Source organism: Lindgomyces ingoldianus, assembly GCF_010093535.1.
Source record: "Lindgomyces ingoldianus strain ATCC 200398 unplaced genomic scaffold BDR25scaffold_14, whole genome shotgun sequence".
In the NCBI taxonomy this organism is placed as follows: Eukaryota; Fungi; Ascomycota; class Dothideomycetes; order Pleosporales; family Lindgomycetaceae; genus Lindgomyces; species Lindgomyces ingoldianus.
In genome coordinates, this window is record NW_022985175.1 from 140,195 (window position 1) to 164,425 (window position 24,231).

Sequence of the window (24,231 nt, forward strand, 5' to 3'; positions counted from 1 at the left end):
TCCTCGCTCAGCCTTACGCATCTTCCAAGAACATGATCGACCCCGCTAAGATGCACACAAAAAACCACACAGCTACACTGATCGACAGTTTCAACACCAGGTTCGACACAGTTGCAGGAGGCGCTTTTCTTAGCGAAAGAGATAGGATTTCTCATCACGGCAGTATTCAGCGAAGGGAATATCGGGGAATCAGGGATGCAATCGCATGGCATATGCAGGGTGAAACGTAAAACGGCTCGGTGTGTCCGAGCGCAGGGCTTCCCACGTTTCCTTCCCACCACAACACTTACATCATGGCTTCTTTGACTCATTTACTTTTTAGATAGTCTCTGTCTTTTATTTGCTAGAATGGCAGGATTTTGCAGCACTCGGTGGCCTTGTGACTAATATCTTGCATGGGAGCCTCTGTTCACCGGAATTAGGTGGGATGCTGAATTACTTCATCTTCGATGATGGACTCTAGTCCCGCGCATGGGACAAATGGAAGAGATTAGATTATTTCTTTGGAAGTGGCAAAATAGAAGGAGAGGCCGCTCGTGGTATACCTTTCAAGTCATTGCTCACCGGAATGCGAATCTGAATTGCTGTCAGTATTTGGTTGTTGCCTCTGTGATACTTCATAACCGTGGACACATTTCCTTCCATTCCGCGGTGTAAATGCCAAGGAGTCGTTTATTTCTAGGCAACTGATATTGCCGACCGATGCGCGGTAAAGCGCAGCAACAGACCCAGACATACTGCTAACCAGCGACGCAGTTCCACAATCTTAACCCCAAGCCGCATTAAGATCCTTGAACGCATACAATACTTCTCCGGCCGGAAGCCGCCGAGGTCACAGTTTAACTCTCCATTACAGATGCCACTGAGCCTCAACATTCGTGCCAACCTACAGTATACAGTACTAAGAAGCTTGGCATGTAACAAACCCACAAACTCGGCCTTGTGCGCGCAGTCCTCAACTCTATCGTCTCACTCTGAAACGTAGTACCATGGTATACCGGTCCGAAAAACGGCTTAGCTGCTGCCGAGGAGTCAGACGTGCATAATCCGAATATAGAGAAATAGATGTACTGCACTCCGCAAAGCTCGAAAGTTTGCAGCAGCTTACATTGCTACAATGTCTTTTTCTGTGTCCATGTCCCTACTAGTGCTAGGGTGAGAGTAAGAATTAGAGCCGAATGCCATGCGACATAGCGGGCCGTTGGGCATCAGGCTCACAAGATGTCAGCCCTGCCAGCCAGGCATAGGGCCACGAAAACCCGATAATGCTGATGAGCTTGGCGATCTATTGTATGTTACAAGCAGTACACATACGTCAGAGGCGAAGCAAGATGGTGGCAGCAAGCCTGCGGCGAAATTGCTTAGCTGAGCTGGCCTCGGGGTTATCAGCGTTGAGGTGGAGATAATGCGCTTTGGATATGGAAATGACGGGGATGTAACAGGAGTCCCACAGTTAGATGGGGACAGGATGCCGGTGGAGGATGAAGCATATGATGGGAGTACTGTCCTAGTTGGTGGTGTCGCCGTGTTGGGTTGTATCCGTGCATGGGCTTGAAAATTCAGTAACTTCAGTTCTTGCATGAGAATGCCTTCTCCAGTGTCGTCTCGTCTACGGATGCTGGACGGGTAATTCGAGATGAACGCGAGTTCGCAAGGCTGAGGGAACCCTTGGCCTACGCTTCGTGGGTGGTGCTGTTTCAACGGCATGCTAAAGCGGACATTTTTTTGCGGTGTTGCAGACTTCATGAGGTCCGGGCGTACGAATTAGGATCAGACCTAGTCAGCCGCTCAAGGCTGAACCCTCGGACCAAATCTCAAATGGAGATTCGCCTTCCCACAACACCCTCATTGTTTCTTCTCATTCTATTCTGAGAATAAATCTGGTCTGGTGTCCGTGCAATTTCGTCTCGGGAACCATATCCTATACGCCAAAACCGTCCACAAACCCCCAAAAAGGCCTCCGTTCACCCAAGCAGGAGCATCGTGAATGATTCATGCCAACCGCTCTGCGCCTTGAACATTCAAACACATCTTGACACACGACTTGATCCGCGCAGCATGTACCCATGCAACGGCCCGTCCCGTCACACAACTTGCCCAACCCAGCACTGCACCGCACTGCTTACATCATTTCCGGCCGCACGTGGCATTCCTATATTTTAGGCTTCCAACTCCCCAGTTCCACCAATTCCAGCCGCAATCTTATCTTATTGCTGCCCCTAATCTCACTCTTCTTGGCTCGCTCACGGATCTACCTGGCACCAGGTCAGGATGAGATAGAAGATATGCGAATGTGCTTTAGGAGTCGCATCGCATTTCATCTCATCTTATTCATCCAATCCAATAGAAGCTGGCTTGCTCTACCCATCTCCAAGCACGTCAGACGGAGACGCAGACGCACTTTACGCCTCAGGATCCAGAGAGGAATGCGCAGCACACTGGGCAGCTTTCGGCAGCACGCCAGGATGAGGTATGCAACTGCAACATGATTACCATGCAAAGTAGAGACATTAGACGTCATTTCCTATAGCACTGGGATTCCCTCCGCTCTTACGAGGGCCGTACTTGACTCAGGTACAGGCCTGGGCTGAGGTTGGGCGACTCCCACGTGAACGGGAGTGGAGTGCTGACGGCAGGAGTGCAGCCCGCGTTGCCGGAAGTACCTTCTTACTAGGTATCAAATTAATCCTCACGGCTCCCCTTAATCTCTAGCCCATACATCTAGCATACGCAACCCCGTCTTTGATCCCCGAAGTGCTGTGCCATCTTCACTGCGCTGTGCACGGAGAGGCGAAAATATCTCTCCATCCTCGTGTGTAGACCTAACTCTGCTCCCTCTCGCCTACCCAGATATAGAAGAACGAACAGACAAGAAGACAGATAGCCAGTCTACAGCCCTGCTGACAAAAGGCCACGACACACCAACACACCCATCCACAAGCACGCGCCCTCGCTCACCTGCACCTCGCCCGCCAACACAGCACCGAAATCCCACCATCCGGTTCACCGGAAACGGATCTCCTCTTTGCACCGTATCGCATGCATCGTATCTACAGATACCCATTCCCCGTTCTGATTTAGTGCGTTATCGTGGTCACAGGTTGACTTCATATATGCATTCATCATGCAGGTGCAGGTGGCAGTAAGCCAATCGCAACCTAGAGCTGCGCATCGGGCGAACATGTCGGACGGATGGGAATAGAACAGAGGGGGTCAACGCGGGTGATGCGAAATGGATATTCCATCGTAGAGAGGAAAGCAGGCAGAAGATCCTGACTTGACCGGAAGCAATCAATATTCGATGCTGTCACCACGGTCTGTCAAAGGAAGGGAATGCGAAGAAAAGCGATGGTGTGTTCCACAACATCGCCAAAAGCGAAAATAGCAGTAGCTCTCCTCACTGCTAGGCACATGCGCAAAGAGCAAAATCAAACGACTGAGACAAGATCCGAACGGAACCGAACAGTTCGCAAACGGACAGAAAGCTGAACCTCTAAGAAAGCGCAGAACGAGTATCGCGTACACAAATCAGTGTTGTCTTAGTTGCCTACACAGGTGCTTTCTGTTCGTGCTCCTCACCTGAGCCCTCGCCCAAACCATACGTAGCCCGTCGTAAGACAGCATCCCACCCACGCAATCCTCTCTTCTCATCTCGCCCAGCAGTATTTCCCGGCATACGGGTGCAGCAGCACAATCTGGCCACCAAGAAACGTGGCCGCACGGCCCTGCAACCTCGCAACCCTGACCTGATCTCCCACGAGAGTGGAGTCTAAGAAGGTGTTGAACACTGCGTACGAAATACAAGACCGTGCTTTATTCTCTGCATGTCTAGTGTCAGATGTCCAGCATCTGCGACCTGCGCCCTGCAAATCTGTCGTGTCTGTCATACTTGTCATTGAGCCCAAGTTGTGCGATGCCCTATCCAGGCACCCTTGTAAACCACCTGCGAGTCAAATGAATGTCCAGGGCAGCCTGTCTGTCGAACCCGGAGCAGAAAGTCTTCTCGAAGCCTTCCGAATCGGGCCTTGATAGCTAGGGTGCGCAGTCCGTCCTGATTTGGTTTGGTTTGGTTGGCGTGTGCTGTGTTTGATCAGATGCTCTCCCCTGCTGTGCCATTGACGTACATTCGTCCATGCCTGGGGTGTCCGAGAAGCAGTGGCGCATGGATTGCGCTTGCAATACAATCTAGAGATCGGCCGTCCTATGAATAAGCGCCTGCTGTGGCTTGCAACTTCGGCATCACTTCCTCGTTCATCGCTTTGGTATACCGTGACCTGAGAATCTTGTGACGCACCCCAATCCATAGAATGTCCGAACCGATCCGCACCAGGCGCAAACCCCATTTCATCTCTAGCTCGTTGAACTCCGCTTCACAGGCCCTAGAGAAAGTTTGGCGAAATACGCCTGGCCCCATCTTGGTCAAACGGTCTGCACTTTGTGAGCAGGTATGATAGATTGCGCCGGGTGTAGATACTTTCAAATGCGCATGTGACAAATCAGGAAAGGTTTCTATCTGCCGGTGGAAGAGTGCAGATGTTGAATTGACAGGGTGTTCGGGGGCGGGCTGACAGCGCGCTTACCGGGAATTACTATCGAACGGCGTTCGGGGATTCTAGAAAGATTGCTGGTTCTGGGTTGGGTTGGGTTGGGTGGGGGCGGAATTGGAGCAGGGCCGAAGGGCTTGTCAGATATTCTTATACATATGGATGTGATGAGCGCGAGGGAGCGAGGATGACAAATTGAGATAGGGATTATTAGGTGGATAGTTGCACGTGATGGGCGAGGGCGATGGCTTGGGTGCTGAAGAGGGCTGTCTTGGCATTGCGAGGGTATTGTGAAATGAAGAACTTCTACGTGGTTCTCTTAGAAGTTGGTATGTAGATCGTAATACGAAGAAATCGGAAGATGGAAGAAACGCCATGCTAAGCGCTGTAGGAAGATACATAGTACTATCGCGTTCATCAGCCACAATTCTTCCCCGCGGTGCGGGGACCTCGGAAGGATTGATCGCAGAGCCACATACCGTCAAGACCGACTCGTCATCGCCATTATCGTTCGGCAGGTAGACATACAAAATCAAGGCGTGTTCGTGGCAGAAACCTAGTAGTTGTCAGAGCCATTGGATCTCGATCACCACCCAATGTCTGGTCTCCGAATCGGCCGGCGGCAAATCAAGGCACAACCGGACTTACACGCGATGACTCTCCCCCCGAGCCTCCCCACACTCATCACCTTTCCCCAATCCCTGCCATCGATTCTAACCGTCGCCCACCCTTCCTCGCTGCGCCCGTCCGCGCTTCCTAATTGCTTCATCCGCGTGCTGGGGTGTTCTGCAATGCCAATATCTCCCCCAGCCACTTGACCAGGATCGAGTTCTGGGTTGTTGAGGTCAGTCCAGACGGACGAGATGCTCATTGCGTCAGTCTTAATACTCATCCTCAGGCAACCATGCATGTTCGCGGCGACTTCCAGGCGAGTTCGTGAAGCGGTGGTGCCGGATCTAGCGCCGAGCAAGGCAAGCTTAGTAAAGCGATCGCTAATGCTTTTCAATTGCATCAGGGGTGGGAGAATAATGTGCACGTCAGGCTCGCGGCATTGTGGCTCATGCAGACCAGCCACAGTGTCTGGGCCAAGGACCCGCACCGGAACCTCCTGCGTGACGATGGTCTCGCGGCTACCTCCGCCAAATGAGGCGTCCAAGGTGTTGAGGCCATCTTCATTGTTGGCGCCTGTTGTGGGGAATGCGGCGTATGAATTGGAAGAAGACGTGGTAGCGATGGTGAGGGCGAGTAGTGGGAGGTTGTCTTTCTTCGTGAGGCGAATTTGCGCGGACGTCGCATTCAAGGCAGACTTGAGGGCGCGATTAAGGGATGTGAGCGGGACTTCCAGGTTAATAACATTGTTGGCAGCGGATTGCACCGTGTAGGTTTCGAAGATAGTGTCCTGTGGACGTGTTAGGCTTACAATTGAGGTGTAGGAGCTTCGCGCTTACAATAGAGAGAACACTATGGGACTGATTAGTGGCGTCGTCACGAGATTGGACGCGTCGAACTCACGCCCACACCTGTGTGCCCTGCTCAGGGATGATGGTGAAGCATACTTGCTCGTCGCTGAGCTTCACCCAAGCAAGCGGGCCGAGTGAATTGAGGGACGCGGTAAGCTCTACATCACTGAATTAGATCCTTATTGATGATATGCATGAACAGGAGAGGAAGGCTTACTCGTGAAAGTGGTTATATTCTGTATCGATGCCTTGAAGCGCATTGTGCTGAGGTGGGGTGTGGTTTTTGAAGATTGCGATGATCGAGTGGGGTTGCTTCGGGTCCGTGCACTCGTTCAGCCTCTGTTGAATCTTCACCTTTCACTCCTGACTTTCTATCCCATCTGAAATTCATTAGCTAATTGCTTGCTTTCATTATCAATATTTCTACCTAATTTTGCTCTCAACTAGTGACTAATCTTGTCGCAATACCGTACGCCTCAAGTCTTGACAAGAGGTACGGTATCATCAATCACTCAACAACTCTCTTTAGGTATGATATATTCCGGGTAACTACAAGGATAAGACAAGCCTCAGCCTTTCCTAATAGTCTGTATTCTGTCGTGGGTGCTTTTATATGCCCGAGAGGATCTCTTCTGTGTGAAAGGTGGCTGGACGAGGACGAGAACTGCTATCCCACCAGGACGCCTGTTTGCTCTCAATCAATACCTCTCATCGGCTGTCCCAGTTCATACACCTCCTGTATATTCTCCGTCTCCTAATATCTACCTAGCTGTCCTCCGTCTTTTGATCTATTGTTCGCCTGGACTGTGTTGGTGTGAGGAGATGTTCCATCAGGAGATCGCGCTCTAATCAGAACGGTCTGAGTGACGTAGGCCTTAGCACACCACTCAACGAAACTATTCCTATGTTTAGGTTATATAAAGCGTAATTTCTCAGACTTCGACTCACATTTCTAGTCGGGAATCCAAGCCCCACACACGCCAAACATACTATAGCATCCAAGTTTCTGTTCTGTATTAAATACCATTGGCTTGTATGAAAGATCAATAGTACTTGCATGCCTCCCGGAAGAATCTGTTCATAATGAAATAGATATGGAAGCCTATCATTTATGTTCGAGGTCAGGTAGCAGCTTCTCTGCATTTTCCACATCGAGAAGCAGTTCAACGACTTCCCTGCGAAGCTCCTTGCGGCTTAAATCCGTCAGCGCCTTCATTCCCACCAAAGCCAGAACTGTTTGTCCATAGAATTTCTTCACCCCGAGGTCTATCCCAAGGTGTTGAGTTAAGACCTTTACCCACTTCGACGTCAGTGTTCTCTACTGCTAGAATCAATGCCGTCATATGATCCCTCCGTGATGATTAACATCAATAGTTCCATTCTAGGGTAAAAGATTTACCACACCATTGTATCCATTCTTTACAGCCTCTAATAGCGGTATAGCCCGTGAGATCAACAACGTTAGGGTCCGCATTCTCATCAGGGAGTAATTGTGCAATGGTTTCCAGCCCATGACGGGCGGCCCAGAAAAGTGGATTACGACCATCAGACCCTTTTGCATGTTTGTCTGTACCGGCCACTATGAGCAATCTTGCCACGCTTTCGTGCCCGGCAATTATTGCGCAAAGCAATGGTGTACGGCCGAATATGTCTACCGCAGATACATCCGCGCCGAAAGAAAGCAGATAGCTAACAGTCTGGAGGTAGTCACGCTCTACCGCTAACATAAGGGGGGTAGCATTTTCTTGCGTTCTAACTTCCATATTTGCACCGTGCTCAGGGAGAATGCTGACTATGCCCACATAACTGAGTTCTGCAGCACGATGAAGCGGTTCTCTTTGTCCGAAGTGATTTAAGCCTTTGAGTATGTATGAATTCCGTGTTGAGGAGCTGTCGTCTGGATCTACTCCCTCTTTTAGAAGCCGAATAACTTCGGCCTCATTGTTAGCTAACACAGCATTCATCAAGAAGGGATTTAAAAAACGGGCGGATGATGAGTCTACGCTCTCCTGTAAGCTATCGCCAAACACAGACGTTATCTCTTCGTGTGCGCCGCCGCCTCATCCGCGAATTCGAGATCTTCCTCGAAGTCACGGTCTCGAGATCCGTCGAAGTTGATTTGACTTGACCCAATCCAGTCTCTTTTTCCTCCCCCTCTCTGTCTCCAACGTCGCGGGGGAGCGAAAATAATGAGATGCGCTCCAAGTGGCGTGCAATATGAGATTGTAAAGTTTCAAGAGTCTCGGATGTCGATGAGCAAACTGGACAGTCTCTCCCGGCAGTTTTCAGGGTTGATTGGCTGGCCAAAATTCTTGGGTTTGAGGTCATTTTGACATTTCCGTGTGTTATATGCTCTTCATGTTCTTCAAGATTCAAGACATATTGGCTTGGGTGTTGGGGACATCAGAGCACGTGCCGATGCTCCGAGCTTTCGTCTTGAAGCCAGTCTCGGCGATTGTCATATAGCTGATGCGGGTTCCTGCAAATCTCATATGTGCATATGTAAGGGCGTGGATCGTCGATAAGATATGTTCTGAAAACTGGTTAGTGTGGAGACTTGGAAGGGAAACCCTGTGCACCTCCATGCAGGTTCAGTGGGCATTGAGCTAGGACACATTGTGAAGCAGTACGGGCATTCAAAGAACTTGTGGCCTGGTGGCACTTTTGGAGAGGGAGGAAAATTGATGAGCTCATTCTTGAGTTGCCAATTTGAGGGTGCGTATTCTGAAACTGACACAACGGACTGATCTTGTCCGAAACCTTACTGCGGAGGAATTTGGAGAAGCGTTGCCGTAGTTACCGATGGCGCTTGTGGCAGGAGATTCTCAGGCGTTGAGATATTTCTAGCAGGAGTATTTCTGGCCATGAATCCCCGTTCACGACTCGCAAGTGCTTGATGAGAGCTCTTGATCGAGTGCTGCGCAAGCTTTTCTTTGTGCCTCCTCCAGTATGAGAATTGCTGGCGGTGTCGAAGGTGTGCTTGAGCCAAACGACTGATCAAAATGGATTCGCGCCCATTGGACACCTCTTCGGTATGGACCGAGAGCAGAGTTCTGAGAGGCTCCCACACATTCTCTGAATCATCGCTACCGCCCTTCCTTTGAGCCTGTGGGGGTGAAGGCGGTTGTACTTCTCGGGCCTTCATATTGCGGTATTGTAAAAGAGCGTTTGGACGTAGTCTAGGCCAAAGGGCTCAAATTCTTTGAGGAGATCAACGTTGGTGTCGTGATTAATCTGCTGGTGCCGCAGTGCTTTTGAGGAAGCAAATCTAGATGATGAGCTCCTAATCCAGAGGGAAAGTTTATAGAGTCGGTCGATACATGTTTTAATGCTGTGCAAAAGGAGTTCGATGTCGGACACTGAGCCTTCGAAGAAATCGGCATCCCAGCTATCATCTGTCGCGGTGGAACCGAGAAGTGTGACTTGGCTTTTTGCTTGTGCATCTCCAGTGACTGAATTTCGCATGGAATTGTAGTTGATTACTGCTTCCATTCGCGTCAGCATATAGGCTTTACTCAATGTTCGCACTTACAACAGAACATGGTTACCATCTAATCTATGTCGGTAAGTGCCAACCTCTTAGCAACCTCTCTAGGCCCATTGAAGAGATTGTGTAGATCAAATCTATCCTGCCCGTGTTCCGTAGTATGCGCAAGCAATCATATTGTAAACACGATCGAAAATGAGGGCTGACTTTCAGCTAATGATCGGTTCAGTGACGATAGGCATCGTTGCAGCATGCTCTTCACATTTTCTGCTTCCCTGACCCGATAGTCCAAGGAGCCATGACCAGGGGCAAAAATGCCCAAATTAACAGCCCAAATCTCGAAGCGCTCAGCCTCGGCGCAAAATCTGGCCTTAATCGACTCTTCACCGTGGAAACCACCGTCATTTGAGAGCCGGGAGAATATGTGCCTAGCCTCAGCGCCGCTTCTGGATAAAGAAGATGGCTCAGTCATTAGGAATGTGCTTGTCGTAAGTTTCATGAGGTGAATGCTAAGCTGATAGCGCTATAATCCTGCTGGTCGGGGAGAAACTGTTCCCCGTGTGGTTCGTATAGATCTCTCAGTCAATCTGCTTGATAGCTTGTCGCCTGCGGTACCTACCCTGCCTCTAAATCTTGAAGACCTTCTCCAGTTCTCATTCTTTCTCTCCGCTAGTTATGACTTGACCTTCCTTGCTTCGATTTCGCGACGAAGAACTTTGTCAGTCCCCAATCAAGAGACGCTCGGCAACCTGGCAGCCTGTTGAACTTGATTCTAGCCCCCAAAATGCTCTCCACATTGGCTGGAAATATCGTAGTTCAAATATAATTTTAGCATATGACTAGGTGTCCTCCACATATCCTCTAAACCCCCGGATTCCTTAATCTAAGACATATCGTCATTATGTCCGGAATCGAGGTCGCTGGCCTTGTGCTCGGCGCCATCCCAATTCTACTGAAAGACGTTGAAAGTTACCAGGAGACCGTTCAAGCCGGTAGTCGGTTCTTCAAGAAACGGAAGTATGTAGAAGAGCTAGCGGATTCCCTGTACTTCCAAAGGGGTACGTACACTCGCGGAAGTGGTTCAGATGCTCCTTGCGCATAGTGGCTGCGATCCTGAGGATGTGCTACGCCTTGATGTTTCCCCGCTCGAGCTCCTTAAGCAAAACCATGTGCAAGAACGTTTCCGCGAATACCTGGGCTAGGAGACAGAGACTACTTTCACGAAGAAGACCACACAGAGTATTATTGCGATTAAGACCATCGCAAAGAGTCTTGCACGCCTGGTTCCAATGGCAAAGGTTCGTTGTGGTATTGTTAACTCGTAGTGCACATCCATGAGCTGACTGAGACACTCAGCGCTCCACTGATGACCTCCTCGCTCTTATTGAGGTGAACAGGAAAGATGACGTCAAGCATATTCATTTGTTCCCAAGGCTCAAACTGATGTTTGGAGCTTCCGATCTCACCAATACCATGGATTAGCTGGAAACTGCTGTCAACGGTCTCAGTAGACTCATCAATGTGGTCACCAGGATTCGGCAACCCGCGGAACATGAATCTAGTCGCCAAACGAAGAAGCTAGTCAACCAAGGCATTTCGCCAAATAAGGACACTCGCTAGTAATCTGCATGCAGCCCTTGGACAGGGGTGAGTGAGTGATTGCCATCCGAGCCATAATGTTCAGCTGTTTCTCGACGATAGGCTAGAAGTCGTGAAATCTGTGAAACCAGGTGGACCAAAGATGGTTCCTGTATTCCACCTCGTATTCTCAATAAGGACGAACGAAAAGCAGATCCAAAGGTCACGAGAATAACATACAAGCTCTTCCAGCCGAGTGCGAGGAAGATACGAAAGAAATTCCCCCTCCAGCTCAAGGGAGTCCTCGGTAGCCTTCGTCAAAGAGCGTACTTCAACGAGTCTGACTCCAAAGGGCGTTGATGATCTCTGTCTGGCCTTAGTAGCGGCACAGTCTGCAAGATCAATCAAGCAACATGTTGCCTTTGTTCTCGCCGCCAGAAGAGGCCAAGGGCAAATAGCGACCATTCCGTCCCTGCAGAAGTGCTTAAAAGTGTATTGCCAGGGTTTAACCTCATTGAATGACCTTCTCTCGAACATCCCTAAACGACGCAGCATTCCATTACGATTTCACATGTTGCTCTCGCTGAGGCTTGCATCTAAACTTCTGCAGCTCTGAAATACGCCCTGGATACATTCCGCAATTTCAAAGGGGATGGTCTATTTCCCGATGTCCCCCTGTTATGCCAAAGGCACTCCCCAAGTAGACTTCAGACAACCTTTCGTATTTTCCGGGTTTGACGAGAACAGCCAGCTACCTTCTCTAAAATCACAACGACAAGCCACCACCAAAGGAAGCCCTACTCGAGCTGGGGATTCTGCTCTTGGAAATCTGGCATGAACAAACTCTGGAGACACGCTTTTCATTGAAGAAGAGGCTGGTCGAGTTTTTTGAACGCCTCGTCCTCGCATTGAAATGGGCAGAAGAGTCTTATCCTGATTTATTAGAATTTTATGGTAATGCTGTTTGCTATTGTACAGGATTCATGACTGGGGAGTCCCGAGACTCTCAATGAAAAGACGACCGGTTATGGGGTGCTATTTATGGGCAAGTCATTGAACCCCTGTCAAAGAATTGTAAACTATGGAAATAAATAGATTAAATAGCCCAAACGAGCAGTAGCTTTTCAGAAATGAATATTGATACCATTTGGTGCGAGCCCGCCTATGTGCCACCACCAATCTAAATCTCCACACCCCGGCGGCACACATGTCGAGGCTCCCAATGAGCACTCTCGTTCAACACTAGGTACCATAGCCCCATAGCAAAGTAGATGTAAATAGAAGTGAGCGTGCTTAAGCTTGCCATCTTATGATCTTTAAGAGAAGAAATACAATATCTGTCAGTCTTGATCGCATAAGTGAAGCGGGATCTGAACCGTCTCCAACATAGTAAATTTATCTAGGATCGTTTGGGTATGGCTCTTGTCCATCGGTGGAATGTTTTGAACGTCATACTCGTCTTCGGGGAAGATAAGTTCCAGGCATTTTAGTGACTGCGCACATGGCAGTAACGCCGTCAACACATCGGGAAGGAGGAAACAGGCACGGAAAAAAGGGTTGCCTAGTTTAAAACTATGTCCTAAGTGGCCAAACCTATAGTGAAAGGTTTCCAACTTGGTCGCTGAATTTCCAATCAGGCGTATGAAATCGATTGATATTGCACAGTTGCTGAAAATAACTGTGGAAATGCTAGAGGACTGGAACCTTGGCAAAAACATAAAAGGTTGTTGGCGGAAGGAAACGTTTGAGAGCCGGATTGATTGAAGCGCATGTTGAGATCCTATGGTGTGTAGATCACGGTCTACTACTGAACCCGTTGCGTCGAAGGCGTCCTTTGCTGCATTTATCTCTAAGTGCTTTAGGGTCTTGGCGCTAGCAGAATGTTCCAGAAGCCGTGATGGTTCGTAGGGAACTTGACAAGGCAACTCGTCGATGACCAGCCGCTCGAGATTGGGAAGCAAGGAAAGTATGAATATGATTTGTGCCCTTTCACTTCCATTCCTGAGATCCTGGACCCAATATGTATTGAGCGCTGATACTCTCTTCCGTTTCCGCCCTTGATGGGGAAGTTTTTCACTTGCATTTTCTTCCTTTAATACGCCTAATTCTTCGGCCGTAGCGATAACTAATGCAACTACGGCCGTCTGTTGACCCCGAAACTTTGGATTTGGATATGGATCGCGAGATCGAGGGCCACGAATCCTGACGGATCTGACATATTGTGCGAGCTCTGGAACTTTGCAAAGCCGCTTGAGAAACGGACGAAAAGAACGAGACATCAGCAAGTTCTCGTAATGTTCGGTGCGGCGACTAGAGATAGCGTAGCTAAGCAACCGACATGAGAGTTCGAGGCTCGCGGTGGAGTTATCGTCGAGGTAATTTGCGATCTGATGGAGTAACTCTGTTGGTAGCCTGCAAAGGCAGGCCATTTTAATTGATAGAAGCTATTAGAAGATATAGTGTCTTGTTATGAGCTGGTGAGTGTTGGGTGTTGAGAAGGGCAGTTGAGCAGCAGGCAGCAATGAAGTCGAAGGATCCGAGGTCTAACTTGAGAATAACGAACCCATACATGTGCACTCGTCAGCGAGGTCGGCATCCCTAAGAAGGGAGCCGATGCACCGAATCGATGTTTATCTAAGTAAGGTAAAATATAAGCACAATTACGACGTAGGTGCACGTAAAATATGAAAACCACGTGCTCATCACATGACAGTAAGAAAGACATATCTAGGTGGGTAGACTCTAGTAACTTACCTGTGCTTTAAAACAAACTAGGGCCTTAGTAGTGCCTATAATTCCGTGTTAGCTCCCAAAATATCGAAAGTGCGTGCACTTTGTGAGTAACCACATACAAAGTCACGTTCACCTAAACGACAAAGTCGACGGTACCTAATGGTCATAGTGACACCCCAAGATTCATCGAACGACCAGAGGAGGGCCAAAATCCCATCCCATCTCTAATTCAAGCCAAATCCGAAAACCTTTTAACTGTCCCATCTCATTCCCGCTTCACGAGCGTAGATCTCGCGAATATAAGTCAATCAGGGCCCAGTCATACCCAGAAGAGGATCAGACAACCCAACGAGATGTTGTACATTGATTTCATTAGGTGCTGTCGAAATTGTTCGTATGTAGTAGGTGAGGTAATGGAAGGCAGCATAAGGATGGTTGATCGTGCGGTGAAGATCTCTGTGCACGGATTCTGCGTCCCTTGAATTTAAGGTACCCTTCATATTTCTCGGCATGGAGGGTGTCTTGCCATATAGTGAGGGACGTTAGAGGATATTTCGTTCTCTGATTTCTGTTCCCGTTATAGGAGCATTGTGTAGGAGGTCATCTGGACTTAGATTAGTGGCTAGACAAATGAGGCTGAAGGAATTTAGTGACGGTTGCTCAAAGTAACTGGAGATCCGACCTATCAGTTCTTTTTTGCAAGACCCTCTACAGTGGCCTCCGGGGCTAATTCTGGCGCTTCAGAGCTAGAGGAAGGTACGCTAGCAAATCGAAGGCGATATACGGAATCCCACAGCATAAACAGCACAGATAATGACGCACCTTGGGGTGGAAAGGCTGTCTAAAGCGGGTTCAAGGTTATCATGAACATCCGAGGAGAATCCCTCTGGCTCTGCATGTTTACCTCTACATTTCGGAAGGTTTATAAGTAGAGGTAGAGTAAAAAGAAGGCCAACCTTACTATACGCGAGAGAGCGAGCCATGAAGGGGAGTGGGAGGGTGGTGGAACCCAGATCGAAAGTATTCGTTTGTGGGATGAACTTCGCAAAAGCGAAGTTCCCAAAGCATCTTTGTTTGCAACCGGTGGGGGATGGATTGCGCTATATGCTACTACTTTCTCCATAAGAGGGTCATGTGAAATGTCGTGATTTTTCTCAGGATTCGGCCAATTTTGCTTCATAAATATCATAGCCTTTACGAAGATACAAAGTATGGCGATATTCATTCATCCTTTGCTTTCAAAGCCATTCCCACAGGACCTTAGAACAGGTTACAGTAGAAGGAGGATTATATTACGACTATTTTTTGCACGTTCTCGAGACAGAGGCATCGTAGAGCTCTTCAAAATGAAACAGAGATTTTAGAAAGTATTGACGCACCCCACATCATCGATATAATTGAAAATTGTAGAGTAGCTCGGCGACATGTGGGTGAGCCGGGAAAGTGAGGAGTGGGAAAAATTTATGGAAGGGTTGTACTCACGGAGCGTGTGCCAGCTTGGGTATCCTACTAAGGTTAGAGAATAATTGGGTGGGTTTTAAGTAGTAATTGTGTCTGTAATGGGGGGGAATCTTCTAGGGCTAGTCTAGGTCTACGCGGGACCGACCCGGCCCACGACTAGGATACTTACCTAGATATTTACAGAAGTGAGTTGAGGGAAATAAATATTTTGAGACATTCTAGACCAATACTGCTGTCGAACTTTCGCTCGACCGAGCGACACAGTTATTAAAATTTTTGCCAACGTACCTTGTAGACATATCCTGCCTGAGTATCTACATAAAATCTAACTTTCCCAAAGCCAACTCCTATTATCAACCTACTAGTATTCAATCATTATATCTCGAAAGAATTAGACCCCGACCCCCACACACCCATACCCACCTACGGGTGACTAACTAGAACTAACCTGGCAGACTCAATTCTTTCCAATGCACCTATAAGCCTAGAGGCCTTAATCTTCATCACCGGGCGCACTCTGCCTGTTAAGCCCCTGGAAGCAATCTATGAATTCCCTCAGCTTTGATAGAAATACTGGCCGTCTGGCTCTAACTTAAGCTCTAGTAAAGTTTACCGGTCGACGTCCATAAACTTTCGGTATGGGATATGCGGCAAGAGGAGCGATAATTATGCTATAGATGTAGAGTTAAAGACACCAAAGCCTTAGCATTGAGAAAGCCAGGTACAAGCAACGTAGTCGAGCTGAGACAAAGACGACGTGTGATGACGGACTGGATGCCGATAGAGTCTAGGTAACAAGATGAGAGAGGAACACGCCAGCCATTTCTACGTAATTCGCAAACCAAAAAAACTCCACAATCACCTTCTCTTATTCAATCCTCATCAAGACTTCACATTTCACTCTAACTCTCTCTCTCTCTCTCTCTCTCTCAGCACCACGATCTCCCTACCCTCCCATCAAATCCTCACTCCAAATCCTCACTCCAAATCCTCACTCCAGAACCATAAGCTCTTATGGCTATAAGCCTCTCTCTTTCTTAGGCAAAGCATCGAACCACACAGTGACAAGAACACCACCATCAACACACCACGCTAAACCACATCTACCCCAGCATACTTACACGAAATCAAATGACTTACTGTGGAGTTGACGCCAGTCTGCCCCTCCATCTAGTGGGAGTTGGAGCAAACGAAGTAGACAGGATAGCCCTCCTAATTTAACAAGTTGAATTGAACAAATACCTTAGTATAGACACAGACCGTCTACTATGATATAATACATGTCGTTCTCTCCTCTCCCCAACCAACCCATCCTGCCATAAAGGCCTTAGACCATTCAGACCTACCAGGATAATCCACCATCCACATCATACCTCACCCTCTCTGCTCACTGCTCACCCCTACAACTCATCTCTCACCCTCTCGCCCCCTTCTAAGTCCGGCATTGCCATGATTTTAACCACTAAACTGGTCCAGCCCGTAAAATGCTGCGTGCGCTGCCCTTTCCCTGTCTCCGGATTATATTGTTCCCATGCAAAACCTGTTTCCTTCCAACTCTCATACACGGTCTTGACGAGGTTCTTGCGAAGGTCGGTGTAAAGTTTCTTTGCGCGGGATTGGTGGGGGGATTTTATTTGTGCGAGGTCCTGTTGTAGTTAGTTATTCAAACTCCAACTCTGGAAACCAAACTAGGATGAAAGAAACAGAAGACTAAGGAGAAGGGGGGAGGGGGAGCAGGGACCAATGGGGGAACGGAATACATACCAACAACTTCACCACCGCCAAATAATTAATATTAACCCAAATAGGTCCCCTCCAATAATCCTCCTCAGTATGATAAAACTCATCACTTTTACTCAAACTTCTCAATCCAAACTCACTCCACAATTCCTCTGGATCACTCAACGTATCCAACACTGCGCCCAACCTTGGACTATCCGCCGGCAAAAGTCCAACCAAGAACGGAAACACCGAGATGTAGCCTTTATGGCACACGTGCGAGTTCTCCTCGTAGTCGTCGATGGTAGCGTCACAGTATGTTTGCGCTTTGTCGGACCAGTGCAGATCGTCGATGTTGCGGACGATGGCTTCGTAGTATTTTGCGAACTCGGAGGCGTCGTCTTCTTCGGAGAGATGCGCAGCGATGCGCTGCATGGATTTAGTCATCATGCCGATCCAGCTGATTAGGTCTACATTAAGTTCACCAGGATGGGGTGGCTGCGCGCGGGGATAGTCGTCGAGGCCCGAGGTGAGGATATGCTGGGGAGTGCGGCCACGCCAGCGATAACCCTCTTTGGAGGAGAAGGCTTCGCGGTCGTAGCTTTTAATGTCGCCAGCTTGGGTTTTGCGGAACCAAAAGTAGTGGCGTTTGAGGAGAGGGTATAGAGTGCGGAGATATTCGAGGGCGGCTTCTCGGTTGGACAATTGCATGGAATATGACTTCTCAGCTAGCACTTTCTGGGCACTGGAATCTGAGGATTTCTTTTGCGCGTCTAGCTTGTCGAGGAAGGCAGTAAGGACCATGAAGAGTGTCGGGGGATTCGCGTAATGCGGGTATTGCACCTGGAACTCAGGAGGGACTTTGCTGCGCGCTTCAGCTCCAAGGATCTGCTCGCGTCCAATCCAACCGTCTTCATCCATCAGCTTGAACCAGCTCTTGATAATGTCTAGGGTAAGATCCACATCCCAATCAATCACAGGAAGCAAATGGAATCCTTCGTCCCATAGAAAGCCACGCGGGAAGAATGGCCGAGATGGGATGCTGGTAAAGAGTTCTGATGGACCTTCGAGCTCAGGTGCGTTCCTGCCCCGCGCTTCGGCAGCATCTTCCCAAAAGCCCTCGTTGTCCTCCTCATAGGCAGGATCATAGGATCGATCGACGCGCGAGTCGCCGTAGAAGTAGCCAATACCGCCAATCAGGTTTGAGAACAAGGACTTTGAGAACTCTTCGTACCTCTCTTTGAGAAAAGGGGGCTTGGGCTTGAAGATGTCGGCAAATCGGGTGGAGAAGCTAGTAGTAACAGACTTGATCTGCTGAGTGAGATCCTCGGAAGTAATGGGCCTGGGTGCAGAGGCCGACGAGTAGAGCACATCGAACTCGAACGCGCCTTCAAACACCTTTTGCACGAGATGCAGATTCCCTTGTCCTGGAGCATGTTGAATTGTATAGATCTGGGCAGGCGGCGGTGGATTGTCCTCTGGGTACATGGCCAGCAGGTTGTCAATCTGTTTCTTTAGATGCGCGAATAGAACCGCCTTCGTCTGCCACAGCGCCTCCTCCGGCAACTGCAGACTGTTTACCAACGTTTTATCCAACGGCTTCTCATCAGCGCTCGGATGGCCTGTCCTCGGGTGTTCTCCAGTGCCCTCGGTAACCCTGAGTTCGAAGTCGCCGAGCTCGACCGTCTGGCCCTTCATCACGACATCCCCCTCACTAAATGTCTCGCCCTCTTCCGCCTCGACTTCCAAGCTGCCTAACCCCTCCATGGAGCTGTACCAGACAACCGTAGTGCGCAAATCGGGGGACACGTCTTCCCGCGGCGTACCTTTGATCCTGACACCCCAATTTCCGCCATGTTGACCCCCGGGGATCTTCACAAATTCTGTCGTAATATCGATGCCATTCGCAGGATCGTGAATTGTTTGTCGGCCACCAGTTCGCACGTCGTATTCGTCCCAGCCATAGCCGTCGAGTTCATGTTGCTCGCACGTGTGTCGGAAGTCTACCCGCCAGCCAATGTGTTAGACAATTGATGCCCTAGAGTATTAGAACGCAGTGTCTGACGTACTATTCTGCACGCTAGCATAATCCTCAACTCTCGTCCACAGCAGCCCACCCATCAAGCTCTTCGGTATGCGTGGCCGGACGCCGAAGTATAAGTTGGGGCGGTAGGGACCCCATAGCAGCGTGTCGTTTGAGGCTTTCTCAATCGACGCAACTGTGTCTTGTGCCCGCACAAATGGCAATTGGGTAAGAAGAATCGTCACGAAAAGGGAAAACAGAAAGCGCCACCTTATTGATGGCTCCATGGCGCAGTTTCGTGTGCGGGAGCCCACCCAGGTGTGTTGGCTTTGGCGAGGTTTGGGCTGGCGGGGATTTGACACATTTCACTTCGGAAGTGCCACACTTTCGCACCGCCACACCGGCACATGCCAAATACGTCAAATATGCTATATGCAGCTAGATCATCCTGGAGGGGTGCATCTCTCACCACTTCATATGGCAAGTACACTGAGGGTTTGGGATGATTTCGTCATGAGAAAAGGCGCTCCCATTATGATCGGGGCCTCATTGACTAGCTATATAACCCTCAACTCCTTCGCCATGCTTGAGAGGCCATCTAGAATGAAACCAAGCCAGAGAATAACCACCTAGTTGTCCGTTCAGTACAGTAATGAAGAGGGTAAGATAATGCTGTGTGGAAGCGCCGTACCTCGGAATAGCCTTTGAAATGCTTGAGACCCGTGGGACGAAGCCAGAACGGCGTAGTAGTTCCTTTTGCCACAGCAGAGACCCTAATTTCGAGATGGAGACAGCGGTCTATTAAACCCTCCTTGCCTGTTCATGTATTGGCGAGCCGCCATGAGCTTGTCCTTCCTCACGCCATAGTTCTTGTCGTTGCCTGGCACCTTCGTGTCCTTGGTCGACTTGAACTGTGTAAATCCCATCAGCCTGTGCATCATCCAATCCTCAGGGTCCATGCCCTCAGGACAATCCTGCATAACGTCCTCCATCTCCACCTCCTTAGGCTCTGCTTTCACGGGCGCGGGTGTTGGTGTCTTCGCTGGTGCTGCGGGCCTGGTATCCGGCTTGCGATATGCCCCTCCTCCACGTGGACCCTTTGGCGGCTCACGGTCACGGTATGTGCTTCTGTCATTGTCGTCCCGATCTTTCTTATCTCGTCGATCTGGTGAACGGTCATGTCGCCTTCCGCCGCGTCGGTGAGGGCTCCGTGAGCGGTCGCGACCTCCGTATCGATCTCTCGCGTCGTAGTTCCGTCGCACTCCGCGCTCGCGAGGCGATCTTGGGGGACCGTTCGGGCTGTCAAGCCGGGCGCGACTTGGAGGGTTGGAGTCGCGGGTTGGTGTGCCTACGCGATCTCGTTCTCCGTTTCGAACATTCCTGCCTCTGTCCTTGTTGCGATCTCTGTCGTGGTTATCGGCAGTATCGTCCCGCGCTGACGTGCTGTCTGGGCGGCCTCCTCTGGGCGCCATGTTTGCGATGATGTGGTGTGGTATAGGTTGAAGTACAGGTGGGCAGCAAAGGCCGCTTCTATGGCTTTGAGGTTCGGCGGAGGCTCCGTGCACCTCCGCGCTTGGCATCCTTTCCGATGAGGCTGTCAACCTCATATCTGCAACCCCTCTGAATCATGGCACTCAAGAACCTGGATAGGCGCATGAATTCCTCTAAACCGTAGTCATGAATTCTATATCTCCATTTTCTAACCTCACTCCTACCTCGTGGTGCGATTATTCACATCTACAACTACATTGTTAATCCTCGCCCTCCTCATCCCACATAGCCTCCCCTAGACCATCCCAGCCTATGTGATAGAACTGCGGGCATTGCATACTGATGCGCGCCTAATAAACGCCCCAAGCCGGCTCGCTAGCACTATTCCTTGTTTAGATGTAGAAACTTCTGCTTATAGCAAAAAGGAAAGCTTCGTATATTCATGCTTTCCAATAGAAGTCTTCTAGGCACAGAATATAGAGTGCAGTATGCAGCTAAGAAAGGGGGACCTAGGAAGCGGGGCATCATCGTCAATTCTTGTAATATTTTGAACAATGCTTCAAGACACGTGACGCCATTCTCAACCTTGAATTGTTGGTAGCAAGCAAAAAACTGCAGGAAAAACTTCAAAATTCATCAAAGCCTCTTAGGATTGGCTCTACCGCTCTACAGACCACTAGTGAACATCAATATCAGCGTCTGCGCGGAACATTCTCGATCAGATAGTACTAACGTCGAGTAAGCAAAACGCGTGGAAATCCATCTCTAAATTTCGGCCAATTTCCAAAATCCGGTTTCTCCCTGACTAGCGTCGGCAATCCACGGCCTTTTGCACGCGGAATTAACGACTCAGTCCGATTGTGATAGACATACGCAAGTATTCTGTACCTTGATCAAACTTCCTAATCAGGAAGGTGAACAGGCCTCGAAGGAAAAAGTGTCGATTGCAGTGCTTATTTTTGCGCGTTTGGAGAGGTACGAAGGTTCCTGGCCTTTACCGAGGCGGCTGATTGGCCGAGGCATATTCGCTAGCGCGATCGGGTTGCTGGAGGAGTTCCGCAGATGTAATTGGCCACTCACTCTCAGTCCACTTCGCTCCAAGACCTCTAAAGAGTGGTCAAGGAGCCTGCCTAGGCGTTGCTGTGCTACACTAGAGACTCAGATGGCTTATTATTGGCTTTTAATCTCCATGAAACTGTGGGAACATCGCTCTCTTCCGAAATATTTCCTCTCCAACCATCACGGCCCAGTTTGATCATGTCTCTCACCCTCCTCTCCCCTATGCCTGCAAGACCGAATTCGTGGATGGGATACCAAAGTACCCCACCCAGTGCTTACACGATAGGATTATCGTGCGTGGAATGGATCAGTAATGAGCAAATTTCTGATCAATGGTCTTGCACTTCCTCAACAATAGCTTTGCTCGACATCCTAGTGCATACGATATCTTATCTTCTGTTGACTAGGATCTCACCGAATCTTTCTCCATTCGCTATTTTATAGAGTTGGGATTGAAGTTCACGTCTCGACACGTTTGGTTCGTGTTTTCTGTGCTATTAACTGGGACAAAGTGCCCGCACCCACGTCCCAACTCGGGTCATCAATACAGTCACGTTGACTCAGCAAAATCTTACTCGGCTCAACCTCAGCCCAATACGCTTACGTTTGCACCGCCTCAACTCACGCTCGCTCACGGTCTACTCAAACTCAATCAGGGTTGCTCAAGCTCGAATCTTGCTGCCTCAGGCTGCTTATGCTTCGCTCCATTTTCTGTCCCGGTCCTGATTTTGGTCCCTCCAACTGCTGACTCTTCTGCTAAACACTAGCAACTTTACGCGAGCATCTACAATCATACTCTCTGAAGATTTATCTTGAGCCTCCCTTGTAGACACACCTCCTATTTGTACTGGTGTGCTTTAGCAGTCTTTGTATTACTGTTCTTGATTGCTTTGCAAATATGTAGCTTATATATTGTAGGACTAGATCTAAGTATATTTATGATAGTGTGCATTTACTGTTATCGTTCCTTCAACGGATCAATCACTACTATACAGAAAGATTGACTGTGAACCAGAAAGCAGTACATGTGTAATTATAGTATTATATTACTCCTAATAGAATATAGAGTGCTTATATCGGGGTTGCTTCCTGCCGAAGGACTATAGCTTCTAGGGGTTCCCAATTTTAGGACCCCCCCGAGCCCAGATGATGAAAGTGATTGCTATTAGGTAGGAGTTCCCGTTGACTGATTGATGGTCTGTGTCCATATACCAGGCTGTATTCTCAGAGTCTCATGGACCTGCGCCCTTTATCACAAAAGCGCTTATAGTTAAGCCGTTGCCCAACTATCAGGTAGACAATTGGTTCATCCTTCTTTATAACCATATCCCTCTTTTTATTAACAACCTCTATTTACTGAGTATCGCTATGGTCGTAGTATTAACTACGCGTGACCAAGAGCTTCTTGCACGCAGCAGTACAACTATTACGGCTATTGATCAGTCAAAGGTCAAGAACAAAACCATCGAAGATGACTCTAGCAAGTAGTATAAAGCCAGCAAGCAGAGACAAGGCCATCAATAGGCAGTGTAAGTTCATGTTCTGTCTTCATGTGCTGCGAGCTAATTTTGTAGGTTCAAGCTCAGTCATCCAACCGCAAGTATAGAATATGTCAAAGACCTAGAGGACTTCATGCTCTTTGTTGGCGCTGGTATGAAGGGTAGAAAGAGATGACTACTACTTTAAACAATAAAATAGAAGAGAGAAAGATAAGAGAGAAAGACAAGGAGATGGGCACCCAGTTTCTCAAAATGATAAGGAGCATATGACGAAGGCTAGTTTCATATCAGCACGCTGATATGCTTACTTTGGCTCACAACCTTTTCTAGTATAATAAATAATTTGTCAGGAAGGTACTACACCTCCGACTATATGTAAGAGAGCCCAAATTCTGCGGCGACTTCTACTACGGAGTATTTAGTGTTTACGCATGGAGACGGAGCCCAATCGTACACGTTAAACCAAGAGTAAGGTTTATCCAGCATCGTATCACTACGACGAACTTCGAGAGCGCCGGTAGGATTGGCGAATTTGCTAAATCTGATAGAAGAGATGATGGAGAAGCAGAAGATGAAGCTGAACGTGAATTAAGAGGATTCTATTTCCAGGTGACCATTCCTAGAGAGTACCTTCAAGAATTCTATTAACAGCGAGTTTCAGGATGCATACATGTTTACAATGTTCAGTATGCAATCTAGGAAGACGGAGCTTTACATCAGACTTACGAAGGATGAAAAAGGCAAGGGCGCAAACCCACAAGACAGGTAAACTCTAGCTAACTCCTACCATACTCTAATACTTACTTCGAGTCCAGGCAACGTTTTTTCATACGCAGGCGTCACCATGTTTGTCCTCTGTACGAAGTTCCTATCATACACTGTATTAAGACCGTTAAGATGTTTGGAAGTCTCGGAAATCATACTTTTTGGGGGGTTATCTATACTGAAATGACTGTGATATAATGATGAGCTGCAACGTTTATTTGGGGGGGTGTTTATCCATGAGAGTTTTGAAAGGGAAGAAGGTCCTCCTTCATGTGACCTCCGTGTATCTTGACTTGATGATGAGCCTAGTTGGTGAATCCTGGAGATTTTGATCAAAGGGGGTCCCATTTTCAGACCACTCAGAGGGGCTGATTTTTGGTCCCTGACACGTACAACTCTTGACATTCTATTC

General features: G+C 48.7%; 8 protein-coding genes across 8 annotated transcripts; 1 reads left to right on the forward strand and 7 right to left on the reverse strand.

The window, feature by feature from the left end:
- Window positions 1–678: 678 nt before the first annotated feature.
- BDR25DRAFT_367906 (uncharacterized protein) lies at window positions 679–1,707 on the reverse strand (the record flags this gene model as incomplete). The annotated part of the gene is made up of 3 exons (XM_033697026.1): window positions 679–886; window positions 931–1,112; window positions 1,315–1,707. 3 exons carry the CDS (start codon window positions 1,705–1,707, stop codon window positions 679–681), a joined length of 783 nt encoding a protein of 260 aa, XP_033548016.1.
- A 3,156-nt stretch (window positions 1,708–4,863) lies between these two features.
- Window positions 4,864–6,264, reverse strand: BDR25DRAFT_342521 (Hus1-like protein; the record flags this gene model as incomplete). Its single annotated transcript, XM_033693736.1, has 6 exons — window positions 4,864–4,929; window positions 5,024–5,100; window positions 5,193–5,943; window positions 5,993–6,005; window positions 6,057–6,162; window positions 6,222–6,264. The coding sequence occupies 6 exons, from the start codon at window positions 6,262–6,264 to the stop codon at window positions 4,864–4,866; spliced, it is 1,056 nt and encodes a 351-aa protein (XP_033548017.1).
- A 1,206-nt stretch (window positions 6,265–7,470) lies between these two features.
- Window positions 7,471–7,842, reverse strand: BDR25DRAFT_159158 (ankyrin repeat protein; the record flags this gene model as incomplete). Its single annotated transcript, XM_033684011.1, has 1 exon — window positions 7,471–7,842. A coding segment is annotated over one exon (372 nt), but the record flags the coding sequence as incomplete, so codon positions are not given.
- A 923-nt stretch (window positions 7,843–8,765) lies between these two features.
- On the reverse strand, window positions 8,766–9,149 carry BDR25DRAFT_313804 (uncharacterized protein; the record flags this gene model as incomplete). Its single annotated transcript, XM_033691406.1, has 1 exon — window positions 8,766–9,149. The coding sequence occupies one exon, from the start codon at window positions 9,147–9,149 to the stop codon at window positions 8,766–8,768; it is 384 nt and encodes a 127-aa protein (XP_033548019.1).
- Window positions 9,150–12,043: 2,894 nt separating this feature from the next.
- BDR25DRAFT_393390 (uncharacterized protein) lies at window positions 12,044–13,573 on the reverse strand. Its single transcript, XM_033698251.1, has one exon. The coding sequence runs from the start codon at window positions 13,496–13,498 to the stop codon at window positions 12,410–12,412; it is 1,089 nt and encodes a 362-aa protein (XP_033548020.1). The 5' UTR covers window positions 13,499–13,573; the 3' UTR covers window positions 12,044–12,409.
- Window positions 13,574–16,536: 2,963 nt separating this feature from the next.
- On the reverse strand, window positions 16,537–19,324 carry BDR25DRAFT_333893 (glycoside hydrolase). Its single transcript, XM_033692884.1, has 3 exons — window positions 19,052–19,324; window positions 17,028–18,985; window positions 16,537–16,909 (listed from the first exon to the last, which is right to left on the reverse strand). Exons 1-3 carry the CDS (start codon window positions 19,290–19,292, stop codon window positions 16,664–16,666), a joined length of 2,445 nt encoding a protein of 814 aa, XP_033548021.1. The 5' UTR covers window positions 19,293–19,324; the 3' UTR covers window positions 16,537–16,663.
- A 193-nt stretch (window positions 19,325–19,517) lies between these two features.
- Window positions 19,518–20,499, reverse strand: BDR25DRAFT_285642 (uncharacterized protein). The gene is made up of 2 exons (XM_033688198.1): window positions 19,697–20,499; window positions 19,518–19,634 (listed from the first exon to the last, which is right to left on the reverse strand). Exon 1 carries the CDS (start codon window positions 20,475–20,477, stop codon window positions 19,779–19,781), a length of 699 nt encoding a protein of 232 aa, XP_033548022.1. The 5' UTR covers window positions 20,478–20,499; the 3' UTR covers window positions 19,518–19,634; window positions 19,697–19,778.
- A 439-nt stretch (window positions 20,500–20,938) lies between these two features.
- BDR25DRAFT_354441 (uncharacterized protein) lies at window positions 20,939–24,017 on the forward strand (the record flags this gene model as incomplete). Its single annotated transcript, XM_033695310.1, has 17 exons — window positions 20,939–21,025; window positions 21,061–21,193; window positions 21,236–21,348; window positions 21,407–21,609; window positions 21,651–21,930; window positions 21,963–22,286; window positions 22,337–22,380; window positions 22,501–22,576; window positions 22,669–22,710; window positions 22,771–22,859; window positions 22,917–23,039; window positions 23,069–23,107; window positions 23,130–23,206; window positions 23,298–23,333; window positions 23,437–23,637; window positions 23,678–23,819; window positions 23,870–24,017. The coding sequence occupies 17 exons, from the start codon at window positions 20,939–20,941 to the stop codon at window positions 24,015–24,017; spliced, it is 2,157 nt and encodes a 718-aa protein (XP_033548023.1).
- Between the last annotated feature and the right edge of the window lie 214 nt (window positions 24,018–24,231).